The sequence below is a fragment of the Melanostigma gelatinosum genome, assembly GCF_949748355.1.
Source record: "Melanostigma gelatinosum genome assembly, chromosome: 3".
NCBI lineage: Eukaryota > Metazoa > Chordata > Actinopteri > Perciformes > Zoarcidae > Melanostigma > Melanostigma gelatinosum.
Window position 1 is genome coordinate 6152484 of NC_136636.1, and position 18302 is coordinate 6170785.

General features: G+C 40.5%; 1 protein-coding gene across 2 annotated transcripts; it reads right to left on the minus strand.

The window, feature by feature from the left end:
• On the minus strand, positions 1–4858 carry mitfa (melanocyte inducing transcription factor a). 2 transcript variants are annotated; one of them, XM_079265589.1, is made up of 9 exons: positions 4643–4858; positions 3634–3846; positions 3433–3528; positions 3175–3283; positions 2665–2748; positions 2280–2336; positions 1939–2014; positions 1614–1761; positions 1–831 (listed from the first exon to the last, which is right to left on the minus strand). In XM_079265589.1, the coding sequence occupies exons 1-9, from the start codon at positions 4673–4675 to the stop codon at positions 436–438; spliced, it is 1212 nt and encodes a 403-aa protein (XP_079121715.1). In that variant the 5' UTR covers positions 4676–4858; the 3' UTR covers positions 1–435. The 2 variants fall into 2 exon arrangements, with proteins under 2 accessions (XP_079121715.1, XP_079121714.1); XM_079265588.1 differs by having other exon boundaries at positions 3433–3846.
• Between the last annotated feature and the right edge of the window lie 13444 nt (positions 4859–18302).

Sequence of the window (18302 nt, forward strand, 5' to 3'; positions counted from 1 at the left end):
TAGATTATCACATATGTATGTTCAGTTCAATACAAAGCATATTTTGGGTCAAATATGGAAACCCTAGTTTTACTAAAAGACAATAATAAACAGTAAAGTCATTAAGTTGACCAGTCTGTGACAGCAGATTGTCGTCATATTTGACACCTTGCAGCCTAAATATTTGTCTAATATAACTGTCCATCTATACAGCATCAAGATCAAAACAATTTTACAACATTGTACAATCGAGGAACAGAAATACATCAGTTACATGTGTACAGTATTTGGAACATTAGAGTTGAACAATGAATTGGCAAAAAGTATGAGAAAAATAAAAGGAATCAAGATAAAAATAGAGTTTGTAATAGAGTTGATCCACTTAGTCGTGTGGATACCTTTAAATTCACTTTTAGGTGAGTGCCTCACTGACGGGATGATATATATTCTGGTTTGCTAACAGTCATCCTTTTCCTCCATACTCGAGCTGGAACTGTGGAGGCTGCTAGCGTTGGAGCCTTCCGGGGACATCGAGGACAGCAGGGGATCACTTGGAGACATCGGCGACAGGGTGTCCCTTACCAAATCCTTCATGTTACAGGTCCTGGAGGTTCCATAGGGACCAGAGTCCCCGCAGTCTGCAGGAATCTGGTCGAAGGTGATGGTGCCGTCGTTGAGGTCCAGCGTGGTCGGAGGGGACATGCCGGGGCCCGAGCTATGTTGGTAGAGCTCCACGGGGCAGTCGCCGAGGGCGGGCTCCTGTTTAATGGCTCGGCCGATCAAATCCGATGTGCAGACAGATGAAGAGGACACCAATGTAAGACCATGGGCACGGGCCTGGATTTCCAACTCCTAGAGGATTATAGAAATAAAGAAAACGTGATTTCATGAACATACTACTACAGTAGTAGAGTTTTCATCTGCAATGCTAGCGCCTCTGTGAGTCCTTTGAGCTAAATGCTAACGTCATTATGCTAGCATGCCCACTGAGACGATGCTCATCTTAGGCTGTATTCAAAATCGCATACTAACATACTACTCATACTATTCAAACTAAGTATGATGTACAATTAAGTATGTAGTGTGCTAGCATGTTAGTTATGTTGTGTATGCGAGAACTGCCCAGACGTATGATGCATTTGCCAGAATTTCTGAGTAAGAGCTTACTGCACATACTCAACTGCCCCACCAAGCTGTAAATATGTCACTTTATTAACCAGCGCCGGGATAGGGGCGAAGCGCCGAGTTTGAATAAATGTTTTCTTGAGCGAAAGTAACAGTTTAGATCCAGATAACTCCTGTTAGGACATTTCTTTTCAGAGATGTGAAGGAGCCGCTGGCCTTGAGAATACTTCAGTGTGAACAGTCTGCTGGTAAAATCATACCAAATCGTTCCTTTAGTAGCCATTATGCAGTACATACTGATCGTATGCAGCACTTTAGAATGCGATTTTGAACAAAACTTGTGTGTTAGCGTGCTAACATTATCACTAAATGTGCATAGAAATATTAAATAAATTGAAATCTTGACCCGATGGTGATACTACATTGTACAGAATTATAACAATGAACAGAGGAACACAACTGTGCTCAGTTTACTGTACTTTTTGCTCCACCAAAGACAAATGACCCACCTGTATACGTAGCATCAGATGGCGGTTTGCATGCTCCACCTTCCTCTGTCTGCACTCAATCTCCTTGGCTCTCTGCTGCTCCCGCTGTAGCCTCCTGATATAGTCCACTGAGGCTTTCAGAATGGTTCCCTTATTCCAGCGCATGTCTCTGGGGTGTACAGGAGACAGAGGTCTACAGTCAGAGTCAGCTGACTGGCTGACCAAAAACACCACAGGGTTCTATGAAGCCCCTCTGAGCATATGGTTCATTACACTTTATGGAGGATGTTAAAAAGAAAGCGAATGAATTGACAGGTAGACGGGTTCATGCAAAGCATATACTCACGGATCGTTTGACTTGGGTATCAAGGTTCCCAGTTCTTTGATGCGATCGTTGATGTTGAATCTCCGTCTTCGTTCAACTAGAATTTGTCAAATAGAAGAAACAGTAAGTACGGCAGCCACGTCTTTGAAAGTTGAATTAAAGCCCATAAAATGAATGAAGAAAACTTGGAAATACAAATAAAAACCCACTAATATTTGCAAAAAAAAGTTGAAAACAGGATTTCATAGAAAACCTCTTTAACTTATTGAAATGTCTGGTATCTCACACTATAAGTTGCCATTTTGCTAAAATGACATCACGTAACCACTGAGACAATCATTCCAATGTATTGATTGACTCACTTAAGTTGTGGTTGTCTTTTTTCTGTCTCTCCTTAGCAAGAGCACGGACTTCAGCCTCTGTGAAGCGAAGAGAAACATGAATGTTAATGCTTTGAGAAAACATCATTGTTTAAATTCAATGGGTAACAAGGCATTACGACGACAAAATTAATGGAATTTCATGTTCATATCTTTATATCGTAAATGTGTTTTTTGTCGACTAGAACATTTGACGATATCCTGGATAATCACAGCCAATAAGAAATCATTTCCATGTGAAATAAAGTTAAAATAATGTTAATTAGCAAGATAATTACATTTGATTTTTATTTGGTTTCTGAAAATCTGATGGAAAACAGCTTTTACGGTTTACAAATCCTTTTCACTTTCATTTTGCTTCGCTTACCTACTGGAAAGCCCTCTTGCCTTTGATAGTTTTCATACATGCTACAGGAATCAGACTTGTCCAGTACTTGCTTCATGCCAGGAGCTGGAGAAATTATTTGGCAAACAGTTGACTTAATAGTATATTGTGCATTTCCAAATTGCACACAATACAGACATTGGCCGACAGTCATATATGTACATCACAAATGTGTTGATTTCCCCTTTAAACAAATAATTCACAGTATAATATCAGATCTTAGACAGGTAGAATTAACAAACTTCTCTCAGTGTGCACTTTGATCAGATTTCACTACCAGATCGAATGGGGATTTACTTGCTGAGAGTCAGATATTAGTCACGGAAAAATGTCCTAAATTGATAATCAAATGATTTCACAGTCTGAATGTACAGCGCTCATCGTATTGTTCACAGCATGGATTCAAGCCAAATGACATCTGAGGACAGTAAACCAGCAGTAAACAGAATAAACACTGACTATGTGTGTGAAAGAGATTTGTCAGTAATTTACCTGAGTATTCTCTCTTAATGTTGGGTGGACAGGAGTTGCTGATAGCGAGGCCGGGGAGAGGAAGTCCTTGGTTGCCGTACACATCGAGAAGGTTTCCAGACACAGGGAGCTACAGAGTATTAAAGACATGACATTATGGCACGCTTTAAAAGCAAAGCTACGTATTGTATTCAAATTAAATTCAAAGACAGATGTACTACAGAGACTTTACAGTCATATTTACAATAGGCAGTATATTCTTTTATCTTGAAAATATACCTGGTTGTTCATTTGGAGTCCCGGGTCCATAAGTCCAAGAACCTCTTCGTTGTAACTCGACTCCAAGCTAATAATATCATCAATGACATCATCCATCTGTGGGGCACAAAAGCACATTCCGTTCAATAACCACAGTTTATTTGAGTGTCTGAACGTAATGAAATCAAGCAGCGGGTGAGGGGGAGGGGGGGGGGGGCGTACCTCTTTCTCACAGTTGGAGCTGAGGGTGAGCAGGGCCATGGGACTGTTGGGGGCACTGCTGCCGTGCCCGGGCGGCATGCCGTGCTCGGGGGGCTGGCTGGGGCACTGGCTGCCGGCTTTGCCACCCAGAGTGGTGGACAGATACTGCCTCACCTGCTGCCGCTGAGACGGCTGGATGTGGTACTTGGTGGGGTTGTCCAGGTGGGACTGCACCTATACGTGAGCAGGACGGAAACATTACTCCCTGGGATTTTTCCATTCTTTTATCAAGTCTACTGTATGATTAAGGATCGCAAACAACGGGGAATTCATTAAATAAAAAACATGAATAATGACTTTTCGAAATAGGTCATGATATTTAAAGGACACATAAAATAGCATTTTGCTTTCTCGTTTAAAAAAATGCTTTGAATGTGATGATTTCATGTTCGATGCGACTGTTTTAAATCTAAATAATAAGCTTGTCTTAGAAAGTAACCACAAGGAGTCCAGCTGCACTGCTGTGTTGCAGTATAACTAATCTAATGTATAATGCCGACCAATGAGCCCGAAAGCAACATTTTAAAAGCAGGCGTTTTTTTCTCCTTACATTACAATTCAGATATAGCAGTGCAGATCATTTTATCAGCATCATTCACTCTGCTGCAGGCCGATTTTACATACTCGAGTCAAACACTCTCCACACAGTGGACACTGTGGTCCAGTGCAGTTGTGTCACATGATCTATGACCAGTTTAAGTTTAAGCTGCACCTAAACAACTCACGCAGCAGTATAAAAACAATTTAGCATTCATTAGCTTTTCAGTTATACTGTTAAGTTTCTGTAGCGTTAACTGTTCTGTACTGTGTTCAGCAAGTGTTGATAACTATCTAGAGAGGGATAATAACAGTCTTTAACAGCACATACTGTCAACATAGATACCATTTCAACTACAGCTCAATAGTTAGATAATAGCGTCATCTTTAGATAATCGAAATAATAGCAAAGACAAAAAAATCAACCCCTCACCTGATAATGGCTGTATTCAAGCATTTCCAACATGTTATTTGAGTAGCAATTGATAAAAAAGAATCTACATACAGTAAATAATCCCTTTATCTTGTTCGCCTACACTGTGAACAGCAAGCTAGCGTGTGCAAATCTGAGAGCAGTGGCGAGTCCTGCTTAATTTATCCAGAGTTTGCGGCTCATTAGTTATGCAAGTTAAGGAATGGTGGAGGACACTGAGACTTATCCTCCCACTGCTATGTTGTTCCAGTTTAACTATGAATTTTGTCTTTATAGAGCCCATTTGACGTCACCACCTACGGCTCACAAAGGAGTCTTTTTACTGATTGGCCAGTAGCCTGCGACTTGAAGCTTGCTCGAGGCTAACTAACGTTTAATCTTTAGTTCTGCTCGTCTGGTATAAAACATTATTTGTTTTGAGCAGCGGGAATACAATTGACACCATTGTTTCACAACAAACTAGCCGTATTAAATCATGAATTTATTGTGAATTTTTGGGATTGGGGGGTTCATTTAATTTTACCGTCACAGTTGCTATGCAGTCACATTTGCAGGGTAAAGAAGGTGAACGGCTTGATTTTCAGGCTTAATGGTAAGGTATTGTATTTAAGTATTCAGATAAGCGTTTGTCCAGCCCATCCGCTCTCACTGTACTAGAAAGCGTTGGATATCAGCCCTAGTATCCCATCGGAAAACAAGTTTTCAGTTATAAGGTTCTAAAAATGTCTCTTGTAGGAAATTTGAGTGTAGAACTGTGTGTTTAGTAGTTATAATAAAAGTGTTTAATGATTCATATTTGAGAATTCATAATTCGTCACAATCATAAGTGTTTAGGAAATGCATAATTAAGATAAGCATAAAGTGTTTTAGGATTAGTAGCTAAAAGTAGAACTAGAGACATGAAGCTTTTGCCAAAGTTGCAAAAGGCTTATCGTTCATACTGAAGGATTATCATAGAGGGATTAAGCAATAACTGACAGTCATTGAATGAACTCAGGGACAGAAAGACAGACAGGCGAATACACTCCTGAGAATTAGCAGTAAAAGTACACCTTGTGTTAAGGCACAACATTTTTGTATTGTTTGCCGTTTGTTATACATACTGTATTGATTTATCCTTTCCCAACACTGGCTGTATCTGCTGCTCATGTCGAGTAATCCTTTTTTTGAGAAGACCCCAGATGACACAAACTATTGTGTTGTGGTACATTCACACTCAATGCATGAGATTGAGGCAATATTTGTGCTGAATACAGCTAGTGGCAAGTGGGGTCAACCGCAAACATTTCTTTCATATTCTATTGATTGAGGCTGCGATGTTAAAGTTCACTAAAGTTCAACTCCAGACGATACGAAGATATAAATTTTGCGCACGTGCAACCGTGTCCTTAATGTGGGCAAATGGTAGCAAGTATTCTACAGCTTTCTTACTGCCTAGAAATTTTAAATGTTTCTATTCATCACATAAAATGGGGAAAATAAATCACGTTTGCGAGTAATGTGGGAGCAAAAGGAGGGTTAATCAAGCATGAACCAAACCAATTATATAATTTCCATTTTGGACATTCAGTTGGTTGTCCTCTCCAGAACCATGGCTCAATGTCTTGGTCAAAGACACATAATCGGCAATAACGTCTGCTTTTGAAACATGTGAACTTTTGATTCAAGTTTTGGGCTCTTCAATTAAAAAACGTTTTTCTGAAATTATTTTTCTGTCGGCTACAAGTTGCATTTAAGGGTAAAAAGAGACAATGATCATTTAGAAATCGTCCCCATAATCTGTGTTTATTGAAAATATGATGTGGATTTTATTCATAATGACTTGTTGTGTGACAGCTGCATTGGATTACTTGTTTGTATGCTTTTGTGCCACCAAAACAATATTTTTGGCTTTTTAGGCTAAAAGTAACACTCCAGAGAGGAATAACATTGACATCATGCCAAATTCTTTTACAATTTGAACAACAATTTAACTGTTGAGTCTAATGCCACAGTGCTGCGTATTAATAATGCACTGAACTACTTCAAATGTTTTGCTCCGAGGGAAGCATCATTTATTTACACCACCCCCTAAGGCAAGTTTGTGATACTGAGCTATATAAATAAAAATTAGCTTGACTTCAATTTCCATTTTGTCACCACTGATGATGATGAGAGTATGCTGCTATTACAAGCGAAGCAAACACAGTAGAACATGTTTTTGCACTGACTTGAAAGCTTATCCAATCATGAAGTTGAATAGTTACCGATACCTAGAATCAAACGGTCCGCCAAGGAATTAAGCTGCTTCACCAGCCGAGCTTCACTAATTCATGCAAAGGCCTGCGTCTGCTTGAGCACAGAGCAAACTCACTCGGAGCTGGAGAGGTGAACACAAACACATGTGCACTCTGGTTGGACAGAGCCCTGTATGATAAAAAAAAAACAGAGAAAGCGCTCTTTGTAAACACATAGTAGAGCTTTTCTTTGTCTCCCCTCCGCAGTGTGGCCTTTTCCTTCAGAAAAAAACCTTTGGGTTGAGAAGGAACTATCAACAAGGGATGTACTTCATTTCACCCTACAGCAAGCCGAGCTCTCCCGTTATTCATTGTGAGACAGGGGTTTATTAGGAGAGCACGCGGGCCCATGTTTTAGACGCCTTGAGGACCAGTAACATTTGGAGAGATAGTCGTCACTCTTTGACCACTGAAGAATCAGACCCATTCATATCTCATAGCTCTACTCTGTTTCTTACGTCTTTGGTAACCAGCTACACTTGGGGGCATTTCTGTGAAAGCAGGATGATACAAATTGAGTGTGTACTAAAAGCTAAGTCTTTGCTTTTAAGTCACAACAAAGTGCAACGCAAATCAGTAAAACGTATATAACACACAACAAATAATATGTGATGGAAAACCATAAACCAGGGGCCTCATTACAGTAAAATATCCTGACTGCTTGTCCTACGGAACAATTCCTTAACTCATGACTGTGCTATCCAATCTCAGACCTCCGAGTTTAACTTTAGCATTTCTACAACTATAACGACAATAACTATAACTGCAAATTTAATTCTTCAAACGGCACTGTAATAATGCCAATAGTAAACTTTACTCATATAGCACTTTTCATACAGGGGGAGTAGTTCAAAGTGCTTCATAAACAAATTGAGGAAACAAGAGAATGAATAAACACGTACGCAAATACGTGTTTATTACGTTTATTACGTGTTTATACGTGTATGCAAATACCACAAGATGAAACCAAGCACCAAAACAAAGGAAGGCTTCAGAATAAAAAAACGTGTGAAAGACTAAAACTAAGGAAGAGTGATTGTTCAAGGCAATGCTGTTTTCAGTTGTGGTTTTTAAAATGCTTGCATCTGTTATAGCCTTGGGTAGGGAATTCCATAGTTTTGGCGCATAGTAAAAAAAGATGAGCTGCCAATTTTCTTTTTTTCTGTCCATGTTTTGCTACACTCTGTATTTTTTTAACATAGGCTGACATTTTTAAGGGGTTAAAACTTACGTAAATTGAGAAAAAAACCAGCAACAATCGCCTTCAAAATAAAAGCAATGCAGCTGTATTCCGTGCATGATGTACACTTATTTACGTTTTATTCCTAATTTCCCATTGACGTCCCACAGGCCGGTCAGCGACAGCCAGAGGGCCGGGTATGGCCCGGGGGCCGTGTAATGCCTCGGTCTGGTTTAGGTTTAGGGAAGCTGATCAATACAAAGGTCAGCTTTTGTCGACAAAAATCCCAATTAAGTTCCTCTAATGTGAGTAGAGGGTCGAATGGCGCCTGGCAATTATTTATGAACAAATTAAAACAACCCGTCATTGAGTAAATACTTGCCTTGGGCTACGAAGACAACAAAAAAAACATCCAGTACTTATTTAACTCAAACCACGATCTATTCCTTAACATAACCAAGTAGTTTCGGTTGATTTGGGAGTCTGTTCTCCCAAGTTTGCTCAACATGTTGCTCACCAACAGATGTCAGTGCCATTAGATTCAGGTTAAAGGCTGCGCAAGGAAAAAAATGTCAACATTTCTTTGTTTTTCTAGGTTTTTTTGAATCCCACATGGAGTTGTTTCAGATCAGAGTAAATCCAACCATATCAGCCTCATTAGTTTCATGAGGTCAGCGTTCATCTCAGAAGTGACAATAAGCCTCATTCATAAATGTTGATCTTGTTATGGTTCGAATGAGTTTCTCTGTAACAATTATTCACTTTTGTGGCTGATTTTATGCATAGTCTTGATTTTCTTTTTAACCTCACTTGGGAAATTATAAAAGCCCACACATTGAAAAGGTCACACCCTTGCTCTGGTTTTGTAGAGCGGTCTTAGCCCTGACTACAAACAACTGCGTCCGATCACAAAGCAGTTTTATTCAATGTGGTTTTATCCCAACTACCTAGTTCACTTGTCCGTTGGCAAGTTTTCAAGCTTTTTGCTGCTGCTTCTTTAACTGCCTTTAATCCACTTTATAACACAGAGGAGCTGGTCTCCCTTTTTAATCACACCAGTCAGAATGTCTTGGATCTGAACAACCTGGCTTAATGAAACCACCCAGGAATTAAAGACAGAAATTAGGAAAACATAATGAAAATGGGCAAAAAAAACAGGTTTACATGTGTTTTACATGCATTGAAAACTGCAATGAAGATTTATCAAACAGCAGATAAAAAAGCAAGAACGTCCTTCATCTCAAACTTCATTTTAGAAAACCACTCTAACCCCAGAATAGTATTTACGGTAATTGAATTGCCACCAACTCCCCCTGACATTTTACGACTATTAATAGCTCTTTCGGAACTTTTCCATCCACTTTTCAACATGCTGTGGTCCAAATTCTTTCTATGAAACCTTATCTTAACCCCTCTGTTCATAGCAAAGATATGAAAATCTCAAAACTTACATTTTTAACAAAACTTTTAGAAGATTGGTTTCAACCCCATTTTCACTTTCTGTGTGTCAAAATAACATCTTTGAGAAGTTCCAGTCAGGTTTTAGAGCTTGACATATCACACAAACCGACCTCCTCAAGGTAACTAATGACCTTTTAGCAGCCAGGAAGAGGTTTAAGTGCTGCTTTGACACAGTAAATTATGCCATTTTAAACAAATGTATTAAAACCTTGGTTGGCATCAAGGACAATGCACTTAGTTGGTTTTATTCTCTACCTTTTAAAAAGAACCCACATGGTCACCATCGGTAACTCATCCTCTGCAACTCACATCACCAATGGTGTACCACAAGGTTCAATTTTAGGTCCAACTTGGTCAAATCATCTACCGTCGCAACGTATCTTAAGCTACGCAGACGACACACAGATATATCTTCCCTTGAGACACGATGACCCAAGAAGCTTAGCTGCTCTTTTAGACTGTCTTAGTGAAATCAACCGTTGAATGATACAAGATTTTCTTCAACTCAATAACTCTAAATGAGAAATCATATTGTTCAGTCCCCCAAATCCTCTCAGTCTCATTGAAAGTGGCCTTGGTCCCTTAACACAAAGCCCACTGCCAAGAGCCACCACATTTAAGCTTCAAACAACAATTCAAAAAACGTGTCCAATCCCGCTCCCTTTAAATAAGAACTATCTCCAAAATCAAACCAATGCTTTCACGTTCTGACCTGGCAAGTCATTCATGCTTTAATCTTCTTTCGGCTTGACGATAGCATCAACCACTGATTCTTGGATAATATAAGCCTTTAACTAGTTCACAATGCTGATGCTGGGCTGCTGTAATCTGAATCAGTGATCTCTTTCAAATCATTCGGAAAAACAAATTTTATAGACGTGCGTTTTTTTTTGTCTTTTTTTATTGCATTTAGATTTGTAGGATAATAGACACCAAAATACTTCTCTTTCTCCCCATCAGTTGGTTAAAAAACTGCACTGTCCCAGCTTTTATTTTGAAAGTAGAAAGAATGACCTGAGTTTGCGCTAAGGGGATTCAGACTGGCTAAAAGTGAGCGCAAGACTGCGCCAGTCAGCTTTCAAAGATTGCGCTCAAATCTATTTGGTGCTCTCTCAATTTTTTGTTGTCAATATAATTCCATAAAGATATCCCTAAAATAAGGCAAACTTTTGGGGACCTTACTGGCCTAATCAGTCTGGCCAGCCGGGCTAAATGTGCTTGGTTGGGGTGGAGGCAGACGACGTAGCAGTGACCGGGGGGGGAAGAATTTAATAACAGCATTCCCTAGCGCTTCCATTTTACAAGTCGATCCCAAAAGGGGTGAGGCAAGGGAGAGTGAAGGAATTAGGAGACTAATCTATGAGCTGGTTGTCAACATGTAGCATTGAGGCTGTGAGGATAGGAGGGATATTTAGTTGGATGAGCTGAGTTCTGCCATCGCCTGTAGATTTTGCTCTCTTGCCTGATGCCCTTAGTAACAACTCGGTGGAGCAAATGGCAGCTCCAGCAAAGGCATGCCACCCTATCAAGAAGAGGAGCCTGGAACAAAGAGATGTCTTCTCTGCTTCTTACCCTGCGGCTACAGTATGTTTAACTTCCGACTCCAAGAATGAGGCGCATTGTCCGGTCTGTGTGGGTTTAAGGGACACGAACTTGCTGACGTGACAAACAATGGAGCTTAATTTAGCAGCAAAATAAACGCACGGAACCTTGTTATGTTGCCCGATGAGGGGCTATGCAATGGACTAAGCTTGCTCTAACAGTGTGAAACTGTAAAGATGCTAATGTCTGTTCACGTCAAACAGCGAGGACAAATATCACCCAGTGCACCACTACCGTGTTCTAAAGATGAAGTGCAGCGTTACAAGATAAACATACAATTGTTACATTAAGAAGCAAACTGCTAAAGAAATTCTTGTGGTGGATTTTAAAACTTTCTGAAAACCTTATCTTGAAGAATCTACTGGTTACGAGACAAGAGCTCTAGGTATAGTCTGATGAGTTTATGAAACAAAAGGCTCTCTTAGGCAAGTTTGAGACCTCGGAATTTAGAACCGAAAATCAAAGAGCACAAAGACGTAGCCTTATTCAGCTCAATGTGCCTGGAGTTTGAGGAAAAGGTCAGTGTAAGCCACGAACGACTGCACGTGGAGATGCATCTGGTGATTTTTTTAAAAGTCAGGGCTGTTTGCGTGCCATGAAATAACTGTCTTTGATTCATTTCTTTAAAAAAATAAAAATGAAGGAGGAAAATTTGGCGGATCGATCAATTCTATGCTCCATGCTTTTAGGAGTCAGAAGACTAATACTGTGTACACACAGAAAGCAGAACCACAAATGTAGAAAGAAGACAGTAGCTTACTCCGTATCTCAGGAGATTACATATGCAGCCCTGCAATCACTTCCTGTCATCTGTTGTATGATATCAGGGACAACAGGTTCCCCAACACTGTTTGCACTGTCGTTTGAAATGTTTGTGCTGTGAGCAGCCAGCTAAGCCATGTTGACAATGAACAAATGTATCACCTTTAACTACTGTACATGCTGCCAGTGTTACAAAAGTACCCACAAGGACCGTAAAGGACATCATTGAAGTTCCAGTTGATATACTGCACAACAGCTTTTGCCTGTTTAGGTCTGATTGAAGATTTCTTTTACCGCCCCATTCACTGCTGAAGACACTACCTCTAGTGAAGCGCTAACAGTCATAACAGCTTTGATAAAATCAAGAAGGCACAACTCAATTCTGAGGAGAACAGTTACAGCCCGCAGGCAAGAACACTTAGCCAGTGGTGAAACTAAAAGCACAAAGAAGGTCCCAGTGCATAAAGTGCGATCTCAAGCCAATAGTTAAATGTTAGAGGGTAGTCCTCGGTCAGATTAGCTACCGCGTGTAGAAAGCCCACTTTGTTGTAGTTACATTTCTGAATCACACCGTCTCTTCGTATTTGAGTGAATTTATCATCTAAAGGCCTTGTTTCACTATTTAACGATGTGTAAAGTAGCACCTGTTGCCGCTCAAGAGAGCCTGGATTAAAGCAGGACCTTGTCTCTCCTCCTCTTGAATACCATGAATTGATAAGTTGAACCGTTGCTCATTTCCTCATCAAGCAGTTATGGAGCAACATTCCTTTGGAGTCGTGTTTCTGGCTACCTCATGATGTCCAATATTCACACACTTTTAGCTCGCGTTTTGGTCTCGACCAACTCCTGAGGGAAATGTGCTCAAGTATGTCCACCGGCGAGTCTTTAAACGTGCCTGTCTGCCGTTCGCTGCTGAGCAGGTCAGACTGGTCTCATCCAGCATTTGTAACTAGTTTTCCTCGTTTCCTGTAAAGTTTATTTTAAAAAGACCGTATTAACGAACGGATTTTAAACACGTGTTGCAGGCTTTCGTAGGAAAACGCCCGGGAAAATTTGTACATTTTCGTAGGATATCATACGAACCATATGAGGATACATTAAGCTGGTAGTGTACAGTGGGTTTACAGAGCTTTTCCTCTGAAAACTATGAGAGCGGTGAGAGTGAACCAAAACGTTAACGTTATGGGTCAGACAGCTAAACAATGAGCTTAAAAGTAACTACAGATCTCCATAAAGCCGATGGGAGCTGCACATTCAGATGATAATTCTCTGTAGATGAATCACTACCAGAAATACCTTTCACGTTGTCATTTGATATATTGTTTTTGTTAAAATAGCGATAATAACCGCTTTAAATAAACACATTATTCTGTAAAAATGTGGCAAAACAGATTCGGAACTTGGCTACTGTGGCTTTAGATTATCTTGCACTACAAGAGACTACTTTTCTTAAATGATCCCAGGAATCCAACGATCACTTGTTGCTGACTTATGAGTTGAGTGTGTGGTAAAGCCTTTGTCTTGATCCCTGAACTACCGGTAGCTTTTTTTTCACTTCATTCTCACTGGGGTCAGAGGTAACCCGGCTAATTAAGGGTCCCCCTCCCCTTTTGGACAACCCCATCTGAGCTTTATGTTTTCACTTTCATGGTCCAGCAGCTCTGCCTGGTACTTCTAAGCTAATTTTGCCTTGCCTGCACAGCTTTGGGGGGTCTTTGATAATCCGCAGACAGGTCAGGTTCAAACTGTCAAGACGTATTTGCCCATGAAACTGGGATCGCTGTCTGGACTCACCATGAACATAATACAGTATGAGAGGATTGTTCTCACAAATACTTTTCTTTATCAAGCACACCCATCTTTTTAAGAACAACTTGCTGAACAGAAAATATTGCCATGCACATAAAAAAACAAACAGTGAAATGTTAAATGAAAACAACAAAGCAACTTCCTGGTTCTGCACATAGACACAAGTCCACGTGAAAATAGTAAGACATGGTCTACTCTAAGTGATACTGGCAGGATGTGGTTTTCATGCTGAAATGAAGGATTAACAATAAACACTGATAAGTAAAAGTCAACAGCTGGTGACCTTAAAATAACTGCTCCATCACACAACGGCAGCAACGTCACACTTCACACTTGTCTTACAGAACGTATTGGACTTCATGGTATTAAATGCATATCTGTGATAATTGGCAGAAATACTCGAAGTCGCCGCCCTCGTAAACACATGGAATCTGTAAACCCAATGCAGACCACTGATTTATCACTTTTGACAAACTTAAACACTTAATTATCTAATAGTGCTATCTTAAGATGTTTTTATTTGCAGGATAAGGGCAGCGTTCAACCTCTTCCAAAACACATTTTCTCATCTTTATATTCTCACGTTTTCAGGGTCCCTTCGGTCATATCAGGAATGAAAATATGTCAGTGTAGTGGAGCAAATAGGATTAAATGTGTTGTATGCCAAATGTCTGGAAACAGGAATTCTGTCAAGAGATAATCCCCCACATGGATTTAACACAGTTCACTCTCAGAGAACTGTATTTGTGTCGGAGGAATTTCTGAAGCTAAAGTCCATAATCATGTTGAATTTGTGATTTAAAGATATTGGAAATGCAGAATCCAGTTTAGAATAGGTGGAATCAAGGCTCCACAGGAGAGCATCCACCACCACGTCTCATACGGAATATTGTCGCCCTTCACATCTCGGCTGCCGCTCCTACAGGTTCACCAGTGTGTTGGCGGGCTTACCTTCAGAACTTCCATGAGCCAGCCGCAGGGACGTGTGACATGGACACTGGAGGTGTTTTGGGTGCCGTGGTACGAAAGGTCCCAGGTCCTCCTCTCCCGGTCCTTCCTGCGCTCTTGACCCTGGCGATGAGCAAACGGCGGCTGGTCTCGAACCCGGACCTGATGTAACGTCAGGGCCGGTAGAGGGTGGGAACTCTGGAGGCTCTTGCAGAGGCCATGAAGGTCCGGGGGAGCGCTGAGGACCCTAGCCCACCCAAGGGCAAAGAGAGAGAGGGAGGAGTTAAACAGACCAGGCGAAATAACACGCTGGTGTGTACACCGTGCAAGGCAATTTGGGATTTTTCTGAGCCATGCTGAGTCAGTGAGCCATGTGAGGTATTCACAGATTCTGCTACTGGGAATATGTTGTTGTTCTTTGAATGAGGGTGGGAGACGCATTTATGTTTTAGGAAGGTTGTGCAATATGAAAGACCGTGGTGTCGTTCGTGCAATCGAAAATGTGCTCTCACAGTGTGTGAATTGGTTTGGTTACAATTAGTCTATGTAAGCGCTGACAACAGGTATAATATTTTCCTTTTTATTGTGGCGAAAATTTGGTAGTGACATCGGACTATTGGGACTTTTACAGATATTTGTCGGGACCAGCTTGGACAATCCTGGTCGGTCAAATATTGATTGGAGCAGCTTTAAGTCACAATTGTGTGTCTTTCTGTTTACCCGTTATTTTGTTAGGAAAGAAAGGCAAATCCCCAGCTGAACTCAGACATTACATCAATCGTTAATTCTGTTAATTAGCCCACCATCAGTGGCCAAATCTGTTTGGTAAGATTAGGCCTAAATTTGGTTTCCCCTCCATGCTCTGCAAGAGTTTGCGTTCGGGGTAAGCTGGTGTGATTATGTGCCACTAGACTTCCAATAACTGGTTCTGTTGTGAGGTCTGAGGCAGTACCTGTGCCCCTTGGCAAACACAGTGCAGCTAATAACTTCGCAGCTTTACTCATGCGCATTAATACACTGAGTTCATCCTTTCAAATTTGCAGCATATTGGAGCGGACAGCGCCTGCACATCCCAAACCGAAAATGCGTCTGGCAGTGCACACGCTGTCGGGATGAGGCATTCCCCGGGAAAATGATCCTTTTGATAAAACCACTTCAAATCCTCTCAGCCTGTGCAGCTGTGCGATAATCGCACTAATTAGGCTGGCATGTCAAATCTAGCCCTGGTCTGTAGCTATCGCTTCAGCATCGCCAAATGCAACGCAATGATCTTTTTTCTTTTACCTAATATCTCAATTAGTTCACAGAAATCTGCACCTGTTTCTTAAAAAGATTGTTGTTCATGACTTAGGCCACTTAACATACTTAAATCCTATAAAAGCCCAGACTGAGACAAAGGTGTGATTCATGTAGTCAGAGTAATCAGAGTAGTGTAGTTTCATGCACTTACTCTTGATTATTTGCTCCAAAGTGCTTGTAAAGAAACATATAAAGACTTTATTCGAGAGTTTTAGAGGAGCTGGTTGTTTTGTTGTTGTTGTTGTTTTTTATCCAAGCCAGCTGTCTTTCCCTGGTTTATGCCGGCTGTAGCTTTATATTTAATGGACAGAAATTAGAAAGGTATCAATCTTCCCATCCAACTCTCAGCAAGAAAGCAAAGAAGGGTGCGTTCCAATCAAGTTCGTCCTGCACCTGTTGGGGCTGCACGCTTAAACGAACCTGTCTTCAAAGTTTAAGAGGCCAAAATAAGTTAGAATACATGCGTGTGTTGACAGGATGGTGACCTAACATGACCCTTATCCCTGGAAACCTAAAGATGTGAATAAACACGCAGTGTCGACTATTTTCATTGACATTCATCAATAATATTCATTGAAAGTGAATATATATATATATATATAAATATATATATTTATATATATATATGTAAATATATATATATATATATATATATATATATATATTTATATATATATTTATATATATATATATATATATATATATATATATGGAGACACAAGTCTCAGCAAAACTGGCCCCAAAAAAGAAGAAGAGAAGAAATAGGATGAGTCATGTTCTGCTCATATCCAATGTGGTTAAACCTTGTTCCTCACTTCTGCAGGAAATACATTAGGCACTTAAAATTCAAGACTAAGTATCGACAACATCCAAACCACACATGGGCAACATCTCAATTTGGCCTCAAAGGAATATCAGAAACGTGCTCTACTCTACGCCGCTACTCTCACAAACCTTCCACGCTCTGTGTTTTCTGTTGTTGCTACGACTGAATTAGAACTGGAGCTGAGAGGACGCTCGCTTAGCTTGGCTCCACCCGTGTGTGCGTGGCAACTAACTGTTCCTGTGACGAACTACGAAAAGTCACGCCACAGATCATCTGTCGTCTGTGCTGCGTATTTCAACGTCGGACATGACGCCAGAGTTCGATGGATCCTGCGAAGAGGGTTGACTGTCTCTATTGTTCCCATCAGGCTAAATTACACGGCTATGGAAAAGCTTTCCATGACTAATGGTGTAATTCATCAATATCTCACGGTAATAATTCATCCTCACAGGTTAGTTACACAGTTACAGGAATTAATCAACGGAAAGGGAATTTATGTATTAATTCGGACAAAGTAATTGTTAATTATCATTTAGTTGCATATCTGTCCTGCAAGTTTGAGTGAAGTATAAACTGTCACATAGTTACCCAAGTAATAGCAGAACATAAAACGATTGTAGTGAAAATAATGAATGGATATATTCATGAATATGACCATGTGTTTGTTCTTAATTAGTGTCTTGTTTTTTTTTGTCATGCGGTGATGCAGCTCCGTACTCTAAAGGTCAATATTACATCATTGTAAAGCCTTGTGTCCATGTTTATAAGACAACGATAATGTTTATAAGATAAAGATAATGAAAAAATAAAAGTCAACATTTCTATGCCATGATATTGTCCAATGTGTGGCCCTTTGCTTACTTTACATAAATCAGCATGGCCCTCTGTGAAAAGCAAATATTTAGCCCACTGCCGATTTAAACCAAATATTTTCTCTTAGAGTTTCACCAATTAGCAGACTCGTAGGTGCACACACGCATAAGTCAGTAAGTAGACGACACTGTTGACTGCTCGCTGCACATTGTTTCCCTGAACAAGCAGGGTTTCACACACTTTGACCCTCTAACGGTGTCAATCCTGTCATAGCATGTTGAAACGTCACGCTTTGAGTGAAGACATTGTGACTACAGCAAAATCAGTCCCACTGACTTCTGCTTGGGAAATTAAGACGGTTATCTGCAAGCATCTATTCATTGTGTTGAAGGCACAGAAAGCCTGATTATCTACAGGCAGCATTTAAAAGAGGCCGTAGAAAATTATTAGCACGCATGTGTGGCCCAGACACACTGCTCATGTGTTGCCAATTGTTAGGATGTGGGAATGTTACAAGCTCAAGCACAGCACACTCGTCCAATGAGCCGAAGAGGCACAACTGCTCAAGACAAAAAATAAATCTGCAGAGGATGAAGGCGGTTTTCTTACCTTTTTTATTTTCATGTAGGTCAGTGATTCAAGGGTCCCCACTTCACCATTGCTGCAGTTTGAGGAATTAGGTCC